The 17878-nt window shown below is 39.5% G+C and overlaps 1 protein-coding gene across 1 annotated transcript; it reads left to right on the forward strand.

Moving 5' to 3' along the window:
* Positions 1 to 888: 888 nt before the first annotated feature.
* lurap1 (leucine rich adaptor protein 1) lies at positions 889 to 10144 on the forward strand. The gene is made up of 2 exons (XM_030083232.1): positions 889 to 1326; positions 9206 to 10144. Exons 1-2 carry the CDS (start codon positions 1111 to 1113, stop codon positions 10088 to 10090), a joined length of 1101 nt encoding a protein of 366 aa, XP_029939092.1. The 5' UTR covers positions 889 to 1110; the 3' UTR covers positions 10091 to 10144.
* Positions 10145 to 17878: the final 7734 nt, after the last annotated feature.

Genomic DNA, 17878 nt, shown 5'->3' on the forward strand with positions numbered 1-17878 from the left:
ACAAAACAAAAACCAAAGATAATGTTTTAACAAAATACTTGGATGTTCTTATTCTTATTCTTATTCTTATTCTTATTCTTATTCTTATTCTAACCGTAAACCCCTCGAGCAATTGTGGAAGGAAAAAGATTAAATAAAAGATTAATAAATATTGAGCTTCTTCCCGCTCCTTATTGAATAAATTAATCATTGCATGCTATTGTTTTTGTTTTCATGTTCAATGCATAAAATAAACTTTCAAAATCTAAAAAAAAATCTCAATCTCAAATAATTTGAAAATTAACTAATTTGACTTTTAAAAAACATATTTGCTATACTTATATACATAGAAATATAATTATTACACATATATCTAATGTAACATGTCTGAAAAGGGTTAAAAAGTAAGACAATCTTTAATTCAGGCGTAGTAATAACGAATCTGACAGAACAACAACGGATGAAAAATCAAATAAATAAATGAATGCCTATAAAACAATGTGATAAAATAATCATGAATTAAACACAATAATACTAACTAACTTACTGTATGTTCCCGTTTTGTTTTGATAGTTTGTACCACCCATGTCTACCTGAGCGGTCGCGCAGCTTTTATACTGAAAGGCCCGCCGGATGCAGCTCCGTGTTTCTCCGTGAGACTTGACGGTGTGGGAGGGGAGGGTGGGGGTGTCCTCTCCTCTTCTGCGGCTGCTGGTCGCTGTCATCATGCAGGTGGAATCTGCGCAGTGTGCTCCAGCCTCCGGGTCCATCCACAGGACTCCGGACCCCCCCTCAGAGGAGCCAGCTCGCCGGGACCAGGAGCAACAGTCTGGAATACAGCTTCTCAGCCTCCGCTTGGCGGTCGCCCCTTTCTAGGGGTTTCACTTGACTTGTCAGGGGGTGAGATAGATGGAGCAGCCTGCAGGTTAACGGAGGATTTCTCTCCTGGTATAAACAGGCAGTGTTAACTGTTTCCCTCTCTTGGCGCAGTCCAACTCCGCAGGAGTCGCATAGGATGTTATTCAACCTCGTCGGAAGTGACTCTCACAGCTCGACACGCAACAGCATCAAAACAACCACAAGGACGTAGTTCTTTTTTTGTCTTGTCCTTCGTGGTGGGAATAAACCAACATGATGGACGAAGGCACCTCCAGCGAGTCCATCCCGGATCTTAAAGACATAGAGATAAAAATCGGGCGAAAGACTCCAGAGGGTTTGCTCAGGTGGATGCGGGAAGAGGCGTCCTCTCTCCGCGGAGACGCCAAGCTGCCCAACGCGCACGAGACCATCAAAGAGACCGGCAGGAAGAGTTTAGATGAAAAGATAAGGAAACTCAGGCTGGAGATGGTAAGAGTGCAGTGTGTGCTGGAGTCTGGCATGCTGTTTTTTTTTTCCTGGAAGGATCACACACACACACACACACACACACACACACACACACACACACACACACACACACACACACACAGCTGTGAAAGTGATGCAGCAATATGAGACATGGCATGTAGACCCTCTGCTCCACTGCACAGCACTACTACACCTGTCAGCAAATTGTTTACCAACAGTCAGGGAAAACAGAAAGGTGTGCACAGGCTTGAACACATCCACAGTGAGAAGATGAATGATTGAAATACTTGGTTTTGAATGAATGAGTTCAGTTAATGCACAGTGAAACTCCATGGTGCATCTGTTGACAGTGATGATTAAATGAGCATGCTCAACTTCACAAGAGGACTTCCTTCCTGCCCCTGCTGAACATTCAGACCTCCCACTGGAGTGCACTTTGAAATGCCAGAATTCTTGCAAAATGAGAAAATACTTAATTTTGGAAGCTCGTCAAAGTTTCTCCAGACATATCTGGTTTATTATGTATTTGGATCTCAAATAATTGTTATTTTTCTATAGTCAGATATTTAGACATTTACACCCTCTATGTAATGTTTGCATTTCCTTATGTTTTAAATAAAAAATGTGAGTACACTGCTAAGATATTTTAATAACTGTAATGTTTTCTTAATGTCAATTGTAACTCTACCCAGTACAGTGAACAGTATGGTATTCTTCTCTCATCTTTTATGTTTGATTGTTTTTCTAATTAATCAAACAGTTCATAATTAATTGTGAAGCATCTTTTATTAAAGTGATAGAAATGTATTGTGCTTGATTAGTGATTGAGTAAACTATAATACCTCTAAACAGAACAGGAGAACAATAAGTACAACATAACAAGTGCATTAAAATGTAACTGACAATCAATGAAAGTTATTTTTGACATAGATACAATAACAATAACAATACCGACACCATTTAAAGAACAAACAGGAAATTAAGCCAATGAGAGAAAAGTTAAAGAGTTAAAACTAAAATGAAAACACAAATAAAGGGGTTCCATTTATCAGAATTGAAAATAAATTGAACACAGAAATGTAAATAAATAAAAAAAAACTATCATTATTTTGTCTATCTGTCTCTCTGTCTGCCTTGAATTGGACTAGTGACCCTGAAGAGCTGTAGTTGGAGTTGTGAATTATCATCATACTGTTCATCATCCAAATGAAAAGGTAGTAGTTTTATTTTTGTGACTGAAAATGGAAAAAAAATGTAGCAAATAACTTCAGTTTGTCACAGATGAAAAGGAAAACAGTGTGTTCAACTTTCGGAATAATGACTATTTAAAACCATGTTGCTACATTATGCTACATTATGCTACACTGTGACATTTTCAGGGGAGTCAAATTTCCAGTCCAGTTGACAAAACATAGCAGGGCACAACTCTTGGAGCCTGAAGTTAAACTTTTTCTGAGCTCTAACAGTTGTGTTTGATATGAGTATGAAGTGACGTAAAGTACGAGGACATGGGGGAGGTCTGGTGGTGGTGGGTGTGTGTGTGTGTGTGTGTGTGTGTGTGTGTGTGTGTGTGTGTGTGAAGAAATGCAGGAGCTTTGCTTGTCTTTTGTTGAATAAATCAAGCTGCCTCTCTTCATGTTAGAGACTGCAATATATTTTCCTATATAGTCCTTGTAGTCCACAGAGGTGAATTCACTCTTCCTTTGTCAGAAGCTTAACACTCTACTTACACAACTCCTCAAACTTCATAAACTTTATTTTGAGTATCATTAATCCAATCTGTTCTTAGTTATATAGAATCCCACCTTCCCATCAATAGCTAAGGGGTGTTGCTGTAATGCAGCAGTCTACAGTACCTGTGTATTCTGGCTCCTTCCTAGAGTCCACAAACCTATAATTTGGGTTAATTGGTAACTCTAAGCTGCCACTAGTTGTTGAGGTGAGTGCATGTGAGTGTTTGTCTCTTTGTTTGCCCTTTGAGGTGAGTGTATGTTAGTGTTTGTCCCTTTGTTTGCCCTGTGAGGGACAATTGATGTGTCCACAGTGGACCATACTTACAGCCATAATCAGCTGGGAGTGACTCCAGTCTCAGGCAACATTATGTTTGATGTTGTAGAAGTAGTGGACAGATCAATAGGTGGCAGGCTGATGGGCTGCAGGTTCATGTCGTGGATTTCACTCCCACTTCACCAACAAAAAAAACAACAAAAAAAATGTCATAAGGGGTGTCGTGAAAGTGGGATAATTTGTTTTTCACTTTCAGAGAAGTATCACACATTTATGCTAAAGTCTTATCTAGTGCATGTTTTGTTAACGTTGTATTCAGACACCATCTGGATGTTGTTAAAAATGTGTTTGTTGTAATTTGTTGAGCCTAACTAGACAGGAGTGAAACTTTTTGCAAAGTGCAGTTGCTCTGCCCTGTGCATGTGTGGGTTTGCTTCATTCATCTGTGAGAGTGTTGTGCTGTAATGAAAGTGCTGAAGAAATGTCAGGATTGCATTTTCAACAAAAATCTGCTTAGTAAGATGTGCAGTAATGCATGTGCAGAGTGCCTAGAGACGGAAAAGCTTGTGTGTGCACACAGCCGTGCACTCAGTCAGGCTGAGTTCATGGACTTTCCCATCGCTTTCTGTTAGGCTGACAAACCCGTGAACCTGATTTAGCAAGGAAGGTCTTAAATAGCTGTTTAATATTGGATTCTTGTTATTCTTGATATTCCTGGGTTTGTGTTCCTCATTAATCTGTTACTCTGGATCCATAACCACACAGATTAATGATGATGGCCTGTAGCATCCGTCAACTGTAAGATCAAGGATGGGTATTCAGTGTGACTTTTCAGCTGTGTGTTTATGTGTGTGTGTGTGTGTGTGTGTGTGTGTGTGTGTGTGTGTGTGTGTGTGTGTGTGTGTTTAGGGAAGTTATCAAAGTGTCACCACCATGCTGAACAGAATGCCATGTTGCATTTGTTTAACATTACATGTTTCCACTGACAGTTTTCTGCATATCCCAACACATGTTTGCTATTGGCTTCAAGCGCAAATAGATCATCAAACTAAACGGCTGTCAACTTTGAAAAATCTTCTCGTCTGGACCCCCCCGTCCACCCCTAAGCAGATGAATGTCAGCGCAACGTCAGTTATTGAATGCCCAGCTGAGCAAAATTAAAGTCAAGTCTGTTGAATCTTACCTTTCTGTGTCAGCCTGCCTGCTTGGCTATCTGCTCACAGATGTCACAGTCAATTTAGGGTTATTGCCTGCGTGGAGGTGGGGTGGGGTGGCAGTGGACTGTATTTTTTTTTTTTGCTTTTGCTGGTGTGTGATATAATATACACCTCTCAGCTGGCAGTGATTCAGCTCTCAGACGTCTGACTGACACTGGGAAGCTGTTTTCACCACATGGTGAAACCACATGGTTCTGCACTACAGATGCCACTCCACTGTGGATATGGTGACAAAATTTAGAGTATCATCAGGGAATGTTTGTGTTTTGATGCATTCGAGACATCAATGTCACATATCCGTGAAAAACAAAAACCCCTCTCAAAAGCCTAAACATCTATCGTAGCTACTAAATACTTGATAAGGAAAAGAATGATTCTCATCTATGGCATCAAGGAAAGTGTTAGTGATGGTGTACTCTTCTGATTTCAGCGATCTACTTTCAGAACTCTGTTTTCTTTCGTTTGTTGTCTGACAGATCCCCTTTTCTCTCAAAACTACTTTTTTGGTGTGCACAGCACAGTCTTTAACAACGTGTAGAAATGTGTCCTGAATGTAGACTATTTTTAACTCAGAAACAAAAAACAACACAAAAGAAGACAAGTTATCTGTGCTTACCCACGTGCAATGGGTGAACACAGATACAATCAATGTAAATGTGATTGAGTAAACTTTTGTATGGTTTATCTGCTTTTCACAGGTCCTTCACACTGTGTATAGAAAGACAAAATACAAATACAAAACCCTGGATCAAATTCCTTACCCTTCACAATGTGTCTAAGAAAAACTACAGTCAAACAGTCCATTCTACTGAGCTTTCCAGCTATCAATATGTAATCACTGGATGCAAAGCTGCTTTTTACTTCCGTCAGCACGGTCTTATCCTCGGCTTTAAAGTGGATAGACGTAGGTTTGTCCAAGTCTGAGAAGAAAACACACCGACAGCTGAAATCTTTCATGCGGGGGAGATCACTCAAGCACTGCCGCTGCTGTCAGCCCAGGTCTCTAGAGGGTTTTGTGATCCTCAGCGCCTAATGTTTTTTGTTTTTTGGGGATTTTTTTGTATGTGGGGACTACAACAGTGGTTTTTTAATTTACCGAATAGATAGTAAGTTCTCAAGTGTCTCTAAGTTGTTCATCCATCACCCTCCTATTCAATATAACTCTAACTTTGGGATGTGGTGTGCTGGATCTTCTCCCAGTTCACAAAGAGTGAACCGTAAGGTACAGCCTAGATGGAGCATCACTCCATCAGAGAGCAAACCGGGTCACAATCACATTCATAATACCAAAGGGCGATTTAGAGTTTCATCACAGTGTCGCAGGTTACCCGGAGAAAACCTGCACATGGATATTTCCTATCAACCCAAATAGTATGTTCCCTTTGTTTGTTATATATTTCTGTGGATAAGTATTCCTTTATTACCTTGAGATAAATCACTGTGCTCATCTAGTGGTGGTCAGTGAGTTACTGGTGTCTGCTGGAATCTGTCAGTCCATCCAGAAGATGTGGATTGACTTTTCAATAGCTTTTCCAAGTTCCACATTGTTTTGTTTTCACTTTAACCTTTTTGTTTTTGTTCTACTTTTTTTTCCTGAGTGTAATGGATTATTTTCATTTACTCATCTGTTTTTTGTCTGCCTTCTGAAGTGTGTATCAATTTAGTTTCTTTGCACTGTTAAAATTTCCATGCTAACATAAGGGTGAGCTCATTGTATCGGTCCTAGACTGCAGACTTCAACTGCATATTTTCATACGTTTTCCTCTGGAACACTCAAGTCTCCAGGACCAAAGAAAATGAGAACATATAAACTCTATTCAAATGCCCAAAATCAGTTGCGCTGGGATTTTCACTTTGAGGCTGCAGTGTTAGAAATGACAAGCCCAAATGATTTCATTCATGAAGAAGTTTGAAAAACTGCAGCTGTATACATATATTGTTGAAAAGGTTCTAAAAGTGATCAAAGAAAACAGATCCTCACTGGAGAAGAATTTAAAACTTTTGATGGTTAATATTTACTCCAGTTAAATTAATTGATGAGTGTTATTTTTCCCCCATTCACATTGTAGTCCCAATGGCAGCTTGGGGATTTTTTTGAGAAATTTACTTAGTAGCATCCTAAATTCTGTGATTTATATGCAGATTTATTATAAATAATCATGCTGATATTTGTGGAGAGCACACATACACAAACCATGTTACCAGACATACAATCCAGGAAAATGAGCTTTCCAGGAGTCCTATGGATCAGCCAGATGGTGCTTTGCTTTATGCCCGAGCAGACAAACTGGAATTTGTGAGGCTGTGTATCGATGGCTTTGGCTGAGTTATACACAAGTATGACTATATCACACAAAGAAAGGCCCTAATAAGTACAGAAATATTAAAAATGAGAAAGAAAGACATTCCCACATGAAAACAGGCTTAGCACAAATGTCCAACTGGATGGATTCCAGGGTCGACCCAAGGAAGTCATGAAGGCCTTCTACACTCTTTGCAAAATGAAACACTGTTTTCATGTTGTAGTGATAATACAGTTGATTCATAGATGAATAAGAGTCCACTAGAGAGTTCAGAAGACCTAAAATTGCTTTAGTCTACTTTTTGAGTGGTTTCTTACTTTATCTGTATAATTTTGGTTTCTCGGGTTACAGAATCACAGACCACATGATTATCTTGCTGCTTCACCACAAACAGACTAATGAGTAAAACATTAAGGTGTGACAGCAGTAATGAATTTAGTTGGTCTATACTCTCAGACGGGTGGAGTGTTCACAGACTGGTGGAGCGTGAAGCTTCCTAAGCTTTATGCCACCTCAGCGCTGACATGCATGGAGGTACTTTTATTGCCCTGCTCATTAGCCACTCTCTCTGCCAGCCAAAAACCTCAAGCCTGAACCCCACCAAATGTCTGTGTGCCAGGATGCCAGCAAGTTTAAAAGCCTCCAAGACGAAGAGCTGTGGCTGCTGATCTTGTCTTCTTATTTATATCACTCCTCACAATAGTAAACAGATTTACCAGTAAATGTACATAAGGTTTCTATTCTGAATGAGCGTGTGAAATTTTTAATCCTCTTCTTGTGTTGTGATGACACACGTACATAAACCCCTCCGACCTTAACATTGCACACACTTTGCTGATCAATGAAGCATTGTTTATTGTTTTTATTGTAATAACATTCTAGTTAATGGTTTTAAGAAAATAGGCATGACTCTTCTTGAGATTTAAATCTGAAATATTTACCTTTATATAGTCCACAGTTTATAATAGTAAAATTTTTGCTCCATGCTAAACCGTTTGTGACTGGAATAGAGGCATGGCAAGTAAAAATAGCACAGTAGTTGCAACTTGTGTTCATGTTTATACTGCAAAAGTAATTTACCACAGCAGTAGGGTGTTCATCTATCCCGGACACACAGCTCCCCAATCTCCCCTCCGCCATCCTGGAAGCTGAGGTCCCGCCCCACCCACTGATGCCTGAGCAGGAGCAAATTGCAAAAAACCCAGCCAGCCAGTTTTAGGATGTTTGATATAGGGCTGAGTAATATTATATCAAAATTTATGGTATATCGATATTTTCCTAAAATTTGCAGTTGATAAAGACAACATCACTGATATCAGTTTGGCTTTTTGCATTAAAATAGTTTGAAAAGTTTCTGTGCATTTCTGTCGTACATGCAGCCACTCCCACTCTCACGGCCCCACCCTTCCCTGCATTCTTAACTTTGTAGATATACACAACATAGCGAAAAAAGTTGAAGAAGAGGTGTCCAACACTTGTTGGTGATGTGTGCAATCTACCGATAAACAATTACCGATACACAAATAATGGATCCTTAATTAGCACACATTTTGCATTTAGCACACACAATCACGCAAATTTAACTCTTCAAATGCACATTTTTTAATGACAATTTTCTGGAGAATTTACATGTTGTTGTTGTTGTTGTTGTTGTTACTTTGTGCAGCTGGTGGTTAATAAAACTGCCTGTCTTGTTGTTAATTTGTGGCTTTGATCAAGAATTGTATTTTCATAAAATCTAATATAACAAGTTCACATCATACATCACCATTTTGACATACTTCCTTTTTAATTATCTTTTTTCTACAAAAAAAAAAGAAAAGGCTAAAGAACTATGTATGTTGTAAAAAGACAGGCCCCTGACTCCCAAGTTTTCTTTTCTTCATTCACCATGAAGCTTTCTGCTGTGTAATGCAGAGGAACCACAAGCTTTAGATATGAGAAAGAGGAATTCTCTGTGCTCTGCAGAAACTAGTGCATGTCACAATTGTGACTGTTGGTGCCATATTTCACCTTCTCACCGTCACTGAAGACCCCTGCAAATGTATTCTGGAGAGGAATTTCCCCCGAGCGCAGCCATTTTTTCCTCTTGTTCATCAGTTAGCTGTGTGCTCCTGACAGGCACAACATCACATTTATCAACAGCTGTTTTTTTCTGATTGTGACAATTTGCATTTTGATAGGGTTTCCTGTCAACTTCTGAAAACATCTTCATAGTATGAAATAAACACCTGCAATATACTGCTTTTTTTTTCATTGCACTTTGCACACTCCCAAATCAGTACCACAGAGAAAAGAGCTGTGCCATCCATCTTCCTGTTAAACTGAGAACATCTTTTTTTGTGTCCACAGGCTCATTTACGCTCAGTGGATGTAAAAATCCTGCAGCAGTTGCTGACAGTCCACGAGGGGATCGAGGCTGTGAAATGGCTGCTGGAGGAGCGCAGCACACTAACAAGCCGTTGCAGCAGCCTGACCAGCAGCCAGTACAGTCTGGGCGAGGGTCCTGACACTTCGTGGAGAGGCTCGTGGAGCAGCCTGCAGGACCCCAATGACAAGCTAGACAACATTTCTATCGGCAGCTACCTGGACACCCTGGCAGATGACATGGACGAGTACTGCCCCTCCAGCTCGGAGTCAGTGATCTGCTCCACCACTCCGCTGGCATCAGAAGCCACTGCTGGGGGCCGGACAACAAGTGGACCCGGGGCTGCAAACGCTGCATCAGCAACTGTGGCAGGAGCAGGGGTGAAATCTGGTTCAGTCGCTGGGGCTGAGACTGGGAATCGGGCTGGGATTAATGAGAATGGTACCAGGCTTGCAAATGGAGCAGATGTTAGAGGTGGACCTGGCAAAGGGGTTAGTAGTGTTGTCTGTGGGCCTTGGGCAACTGGAACTGGGAAACTGGTAGCTCCTTTTGGCTCTCCCCAAGCCAAGTCAGTAGCCCCAAAGCAAGAAATTCCCATCTGGACCAAGGCTCCGGAGACGGCCAAGGGAAGCCCCGTTTTTAACGACAATATCCTGGCAGAAGCCATTAAGGCTAATGGGGTCCGGGAGAAACCGACCACACAAACAGGCAGCCCGACCCACCCCAAACTCGGCCAGAGCCCCAAACTCCAACCGTACAAAAATGGCAAGATTGACTTGGAGACATGCAAAATGAATGGAAAAATGCATCTGGAATATGACGCTCACTGGCGTTGGGTGCAGTCTCAAGAAGATGTGACTTTTTTGTAAGAAGAATAAAGAGGATATTGAGGGGACCAAATCCACTACTGAACCCTCCCCCTGGAGTGTCCAAGCCCACTGAAAGCTAGAGAAAGACCATTTGTTCTTTGGTGGGTTTGAAAGACAATAATGCTTTGGTTCTGTTTGTCTCTCCTGTGACTGCACTATCTTTCTATTAAATATTGATGTCAGTACTAAGATGGATGCACATTACAGGACTTTGACCATTGTTAGCCAAACTGGGTTGCCTCACACAAACATAGGAAAATCAGTTTTAAAATCCTGTGTGTCATACTGATTCTCAGGATGTTACGAGCAGTCCCTGATTACTTTCTTTTATTTTATTTTATTTTATTTCATTATATTTTATCTGCAAAAATAAAGCACATTGAGACATTTTGCCAGAGAGATGAAAGACTATTTCAAAATGTGGTTATTCAAAAAATGACTTTATCAAAGGAACCAATGGGAATTCAGAATTAACTTTTAATGTAACTTGATTTGAGCTGTTTTAAAAAAATGCTTTGAAGTTCAGTTGCAAACATATTAGAAGTCATTGAGCACTGAGCATTCAATGGGTTAGCTGAAATTACAATTCACATCTTTTATATTTGTTTGTTTTTGCATTTTTTTACAGCTTCGTATTTAATAATTGTTTACTCCTGTTACAAATTAAGACCTTAATGTGATAATAACATTCGTGTAGTTTACCCAGACTGAAAAATTATCAACAGCACTGATAAAGCCAAATGTTCTGCATTAAAGGCCCTAGAGATATATGAAACCAAATCTGTTTATCAGCCTCACATTGAAATCTTACATAAATTTGTATAGAACCTTATTTATGGTCAGTATGACTAAACCCATTCATTGGTTTGAATTACATTAATAGGCAAAATATTAAAAAAAAAAACACAAGCATATGCAATGAACACATAATTATTATTATTATAAAGTTTAATGTTCAAAAGTATTCCTGATCAACTGATAGAAATGACAAAAAGACAAAGCACTGAGATTAGTTGAGGTTTTGTCTATTGAAGCAATGTACCACTGTTAGCATTTGTGATCTTGTGAAGCTTTTAAATTCAGTGCAAGCCTTCTGCAATATTGTATATTTACTTAATCACAATACCGCTACTCTGTGCATCAGGTAATAGTTGTGATTGGTAGTAAAGAATTCCTGAATATGGCTGAATATTCTCTTTTTGTTCGGACAGTTAAGGTAACCCTGTGTTAGTTTTTCTTCGAAGCTGATGTTGTGCCTGATTGGTGTGAACCTTACCTACATATGCCTGTATTTCCCCTGATGAAATGACTGCACTGTTGATATGATAATCCTTTTGAATTTCCTTTTGCCTCCTGGCCTCAGCTTTTTGTGTACAAGCCGTTAGACCAACAGTCTGTTTGTTCACGAGTGACGATCAGTAAACATGTCTTGTTGGCTGGGTGGATGTTGCATGCCGAAAGCTTTATTGGTTGATCTGTGAGAGTTGCGTGGAGGACCTAACACAATCAGAGAGAAAAAAAGCAATATTTCTCAAAGCCTGTCTGCTGGCTTACATAAGCAGTCTGCTCTCAGCAAATGAAATCTAATAATAAAACCTGCTCTTCAATAGATGTCATCACTGCTGCCAAGGAAATGTGTGTGTGTTACTTGGTGTGTGGGTGTTTGTGAGAGAATGGGGTAAATGCCAGCTGCTCTCTTGAGCACAGCTGCATTTTGAAGTTCAGTTAAGAACAGATATAACAAAAGGTTTTAAGAAGGTCTTCTTGTTTTTTCCTCACTCTTCACAGTAATGCTACGTATTATACCAGTTTGCAGTGACCCATGTAAATGATGCAGACACAGTGAAAGGTGTCTGGTCAAGATTACATAGTCTGAAATTACAACCAACCGTATTATAAGTTGTCAAAATGTAAAAAAAAAAAAAAAAAAAATCCTTTAAAAGTTCAGCATGATAATACTTTTTTCAGTTAATGTTTTTGTGACTGCTTGGCTTGGATTTGGGTGTGATATGATCAGTGATGGGCCTGTAGAGCAAACGGGAACAATATGCATGTAATATTCTCATGCTGACATGGACGCAATATAGCTTTTTCAAGAATGTTGATACTTTTCAAATTTGTAATTATACTGAACAAAAGTATTAAATGGAACAGTTTTGTTTTTGCTCTCATTTTTTGTGAGCTGAACTCAAGATCTAAAGATGTACACAAAAGGCCCATTAATCTCCTGGTTTTTTTGCTTGCAGTAGTGTGGCAGTACGTATCACGTCTTGACTTGGAGTTCGGCGACCCAACCTCTTTCATTTCATTCACCCTGCCAGGTTTTACTGTAAAGAAATTCTTTCTCTCTGTGTAGCTGCAGTAAGACATTAAGCCAGTGTCTTCATTTGTCTGAGCCACTGAAGTGTTTCCTCCTCTTCTTCCTCCTCCTTCTCCTCTTCATCGGTCTTTTCACAATACTTTCCAGTGGTTTGATGAAAGTGTTAAAGCTGTGCCAACACACACATTACACACACACAATGCTCTCTCACTGGAGACGGCACCATAAACCAGGCACCGCAGGAACAGGGACTGTGGGCCAGTCATGGAAACAAGCAAGGAAAGTGTGCTTAAACTCAACCTTGGACTCTTGGACAAGTGGGACCATTTATTTCTCCATTTGAATACAAGTACAGGGTGAATCCATTTTTGTACATTTACTTAAGTCATTCTATGTTTTGAATCATAGTGAAGTCATTGAAAACCCCCTTCCTTATATGTGTTGGCTGTAAAAGCAACATTGCCAAAAAAAAAAAAAAAAAAGCCATCTGCCCTGCTGGTGTGTGGTTTTCTTTCCAAATTAGCTAAGGCATATGGAAGAGAAAAAAAAACATGTGTGGAGGGAAGAAATCTGTAAAATATATAACATATAAACCTGTAATGTGTCTTTCCAAAAATATGCTGTAGCTCATGATGGTTATAATTTGTTTTTCCAGGATTTATCCAGTGGAAACTTATAATCTGTGATTTTTTTTTAGCCACTCCTTGACAGAGATTTAATGATTGCTGACAGTGTGGGTTTCCAGAGGGAGCTTCTTGTGGTTTCATTGTTTTTTAAAGAGGGGTAACAATTACTGTGTGCATGAGTCAAAACTGACGTGTAACTAAACCTTGGCAAGCTTGTGGAAAATCCCTTTTAATCAAAGTGAAAAGTAACTTCTCATCACTTCACAAATCTTTTTAGGGTTTTGAAGAAAAATGCAACCTGGCAGCCCAGCACCCTGAAGTACATCTATTCTGTCCCGCCGATGCTCAGCAGTTTTCAGGTGCCCAGTGCAGTGCATGATGTGTTTGCTTTGGCTTCAGGTGTGCGCACCCTCAAGCTATTCTCGGTGCAAGACAAACTGCATGATTACACAGACTGGTGGGTGTCCACGTGAACACGGGTTGCCATGACAATGAGGTTGAGCAGGCTCCTCGCTTTAGTGGCTACATAAAACAATGTTACACGCCGTGCCAGCGCCAGTGAAAAGCTGCTCTTCACGTCAGCCATTCCCAAACTCAAGCTTTTCCAAAAATCATACAGTCTTCTGGATCACACCCAACTCTGAAATGTCAAACTATTATGACCATGACAGCAGGAAAGGGTGTATTAATTATGCTATTAAATTAAAAAAAAAAAAAAAAAAAAAAAATACAATTGCATATGTGTCAACAAAACCATTGTGATGTATGGTCCATCACAGCTGTTCCCTTGGCATTTATAAAGAGGCTTGCAGCAAAAGGCAGAAAGATAATTCAATATATGTCATCATCACGTATTTTCACAAAATGTGGAAAAGTTTAAAAAGTAGGAATACTTTGGCCACAGTAAAATTGGAGCAAAATAACTGGTTTTCACTTTGCGCTACTCTCTTGAGCCCAGGTTTGCAGGGTGCTGCAGCCAATCGGGGCTGAAAGGGATCTCGGCAAACTAAATCACTTTTAGTTGCTTTACTTCCTTTTCTCCCTCTCTGTAAGTCACCAAAAATGCTGTCAAGCTGGCCGTTTTGGGCCATTTCAGACTTTCAGAGTGTTTGTGCAAGCATTACTACAGAGAGAGGGATAAACATGGAGTCGAGTGTGCAGCATGCAGCTGAATGGGAGTTTCCAGTGTACCACTTTTACTTCCTTCCCCTTATAAACCCAGAGAACTGATTGGAGTATCTAACAATCCCCCTTATTTCATGAGTCCTTTTAATTCTCATGCTTGTATATTTTGTTAACGCTTCAAATTGGTATTAGAAGGAGTAGTGAATTCTCTCGTGCAAAACAAACAATTTTTTTTATTTTGAAAATAAAAAAAAATTAATTTAATCATGTTCACAAATTGTTAAGATGATATATATATATATATATATATATATATATATATATATATATATATATATATATATATATATATATATATATATATATATAAATCAGCTGTAGTTCAGTTTTTTTCACCTGAACTCTTAATGTAAACAAGCTGCACTGAGTGATTTCATGCAGCTTCCAAATCAATATCTGACCCAGCCCTTCTGCATAAATGTATCAATGCACATCCATTAGCACTTAAAGCCACTCAATGACTACTTCAAAGATAGTAATAATACAGAATGCTTAGACTGAACACAGAGATTTACTGGAGTCAGTGAAAGGAAGCATCAAAAGCAATGCATATGCAGAAATCATTAAGCATCATATTATTTGTATGCATCTTATGATATATGTGTTACAAATAGGGTAATTTTGAGTCATTACTCATAAGACTGGATAAGAGAAATAAACCAAAGCCAACAACACCCGCGGGATCATGTCATTTAGTTCTTTGCCAAACTCAGAATATAATGAAAATAATAGATCCACAGTTTCATGTGGTCCACATGCAAATCTACTGAAATGAAAATAAAACTGTAGAAGCTGATTCCAGAATAAGGTAGAACTAAATTGTGGTAGGGAGTGTTCAAAGTGTGAAACTGGTAAACAGGGGCCAGTATTGGAGATACTTACACAAAAGCCAAGCAATTATTGTGGATATGTTAATCTACAGTATTCAGCTGGCCCATGTGACATTTTCTTCCTGCAGGCCTGACTTCCTCCCATATTCTATTGAGAAGCTTGTGAAAATAACTGGTCGCTCCCAATCGACCATATGTGTGAGTCTCTGTCTCTCTGTGTTAATGCGATGAGGGGCTGATGATCTTCTCGAGGTGTGTTGCTGCAATGTCTGAATGACGCCGGTGCAGAAGAAAGGGGATACATTTAGTTTTCAGGTCAGTATGAGAAGATATTCTACATTGGAGTGAAGACATGAGTGATAGAATACAATTTTGCATTTTCTTTGTATTTCTTTTTCATTGTGAACAAAACAGATAGTAATAATGTGCAGTGAAGTTTATATGACAGACTGACTCTTTCAGAGTATATTTTTATCAGACTAAATACTGAAACTCCTTTTGCAGTGCAAGTTTACAATGGGTTAAAGTGATCCCAGGGGACACCCTGGTCAGATTCCCAGTCCATCACAGCAACTAATCAGAAATACACAAGATTTTTGAGGAAAGTGAGGACATTTCAACCCATCTCAAAACACAACTTCCATTATAAAACGTACAGTACATGAGATTAGTATAAGTTTGTATTGTGTAGTAAGAGGACAGGCTCATCTCAGGGTTACCTTACTTCACCATCTCACCAGAAAATAAACCACTCTTATCACTTTCTGATATACAGTCTTTGACATAACGTGGATCGTACACGAAATGCATTTGTAACATATATCACCATGAAAATTATCCATCGTTTCATCTTAGGTACCACTTTATCTTGTGCATGGCTGCAGAATGTTGCAGGGCCCTGAACAGATCTCCAGTCCGTCACAGGAAAAACGACATACAACTACAACCACACACACTCACAGACATGCATACTCCGTAAGGCCTTACACTGATGAATTAATGCAAGTTAAAAGGTCAACACTCGTATGAAAACACACTGACCTTGACGTTGAAATGATGAAGTTAATATATGATGTTAAATCAAATAAAATCATTTTAAGTACCAGAGTCCCTCCTCCAGAAGCCTGGAGGAGGGACTTGGGAATTTGGGAGGGAATTTGTTGTCAATCAAACATGCACCCTTTGAATGTGTGATCACACATCTATATGTGATCACACATTTAGCTGTAAACTCAAAAACAGCTAGGTTTTGCACAATACATTCATTAACTTTACATCCCTTCTAATCAAGCTCAGGAGAATTACAGTTCATCTGTTGTCAAGATAAATCACTCCCAATTATTTTTACAGCTTCGGCATTCACCAAGCTGCTGTACCAATGTGTCATCTTGTTGAGACGTTTCAGTTGTCACTCAACAACAGGATGCCAAAGCTGTCATGCAGCGGGCTCGCCTACCACCACACTGCCAAGTTCAGGCTTGGAAGAAGTCCTAATCTACCAACTGTGTCACAGCCCTTTAAAAACCAGGGACCCGTAGTCAGGATGTAAATCTCATTCATAAACAGCACAAAGCAAAGCACAATAAAGTGATGTTCCACATATAATGAAACAGCAGAGCCTCTGTTATAAGAAATCAACACCAAACAATTGGCTAGCCAACGCTAAAATCCATATGGTGTCGTGTCCTCAACCCATTTGCCATTGTTGGACTCCAGCATACACAAACACATGAAGCAGAAACTCCAAGCCTCCAGGGACAACAATAATAGAATAAGCTCTATTTGAAACCGTTAAAATGAACATTATGGTATCCTTTTTTTCTGCAGGATAACTGTCTCTACACTGCACTGAATAAGGAGATTGTCAGAGGAGAGTAAGCATGATGGATTGGAATGCGGTGTAGTTATGGGTTTTCTGCTGATCTCAGCTTTAGCTGGTACTCACCGGATTGAGGTGAAACTAGCAGGGTGCGTGGGCGAGAAGATTGTGAGAGGACGAGTGTGAAAAATGCCCTCTGGGTGGATAAAAGCTAACACATCCAGCTGTCATGGTTCCGCTGTGGACTGTTGAGGGGTGGAAAGTGAAGCCTAATTAAACCAACAAATACAGCTCCATTGTAAATGAGGTCTAAAGCCTAATTTGTAGGTGGAGATGAATTGGGCTGAATTTAATAAAATGTGTTTGCTTTATAGGGTATGGTGGTATATAATATTAGCTTTCTAAAAATGTGCTTTCTTAATAAGTTTTGAAACATACAACATCCATATGCAGGCGAATAAAGGTTTTCTGTCAGCTGGAAGAGAAATCAGAGCTGCGCTGACAGTTTGCGGCAGCCATGTTTAAATTCACGGCTGTGTTTTAGTGTGAGCTGGTGTCAGTATCAGCCATTGATTTTCAACGTCCAAGAGACAGTGGTTTTGTCTGGTAATGTACAGCTCTGCTGATTGAAGAACACTAAGTGGTTGCAGCTGGTGTTGATGCCTGTGTCAGCACAGACTTTCATTTTATAACCAACAACCACAAGAATCCAACAGGCCCGCTGGCGCTGTGCAGACAATAGAGCGGCAGTTTGTAACTCACCCTCAATCGACTGATTATATGAATTCCACCACTCCAACCTGGATATTTTTATCTGTATACTTCAGCATGTTTTCCTTCACAGTGGGTAGCATGTGTATGGAATGCACGCCAATAAAGCAGGAAGGTTTTTAATGCAGTGTTACAGTGACAATAAAGAAGTTTTTTTGTTTGGTTTTTTTTTTTTTGCTTAAAGGGAGAGAAGATTTGCATGAACAGATATATTGTTGCTGATGTCTTACAAGGAAG

This window comes from Salarias fasciatus, chromosome 23 (assembly GCF_902148845.1).
Source record: "Salarias fasciatus chromosome 23, fSalaFa1.1, whole genome shotgun sequence".
NCBI classification, from domain to species: Eukaryota; Metazoa; Chordata; class Actinopteri; order Blenniiformes; family Blenniidae; genus Salarias; species Salarias fasciatus.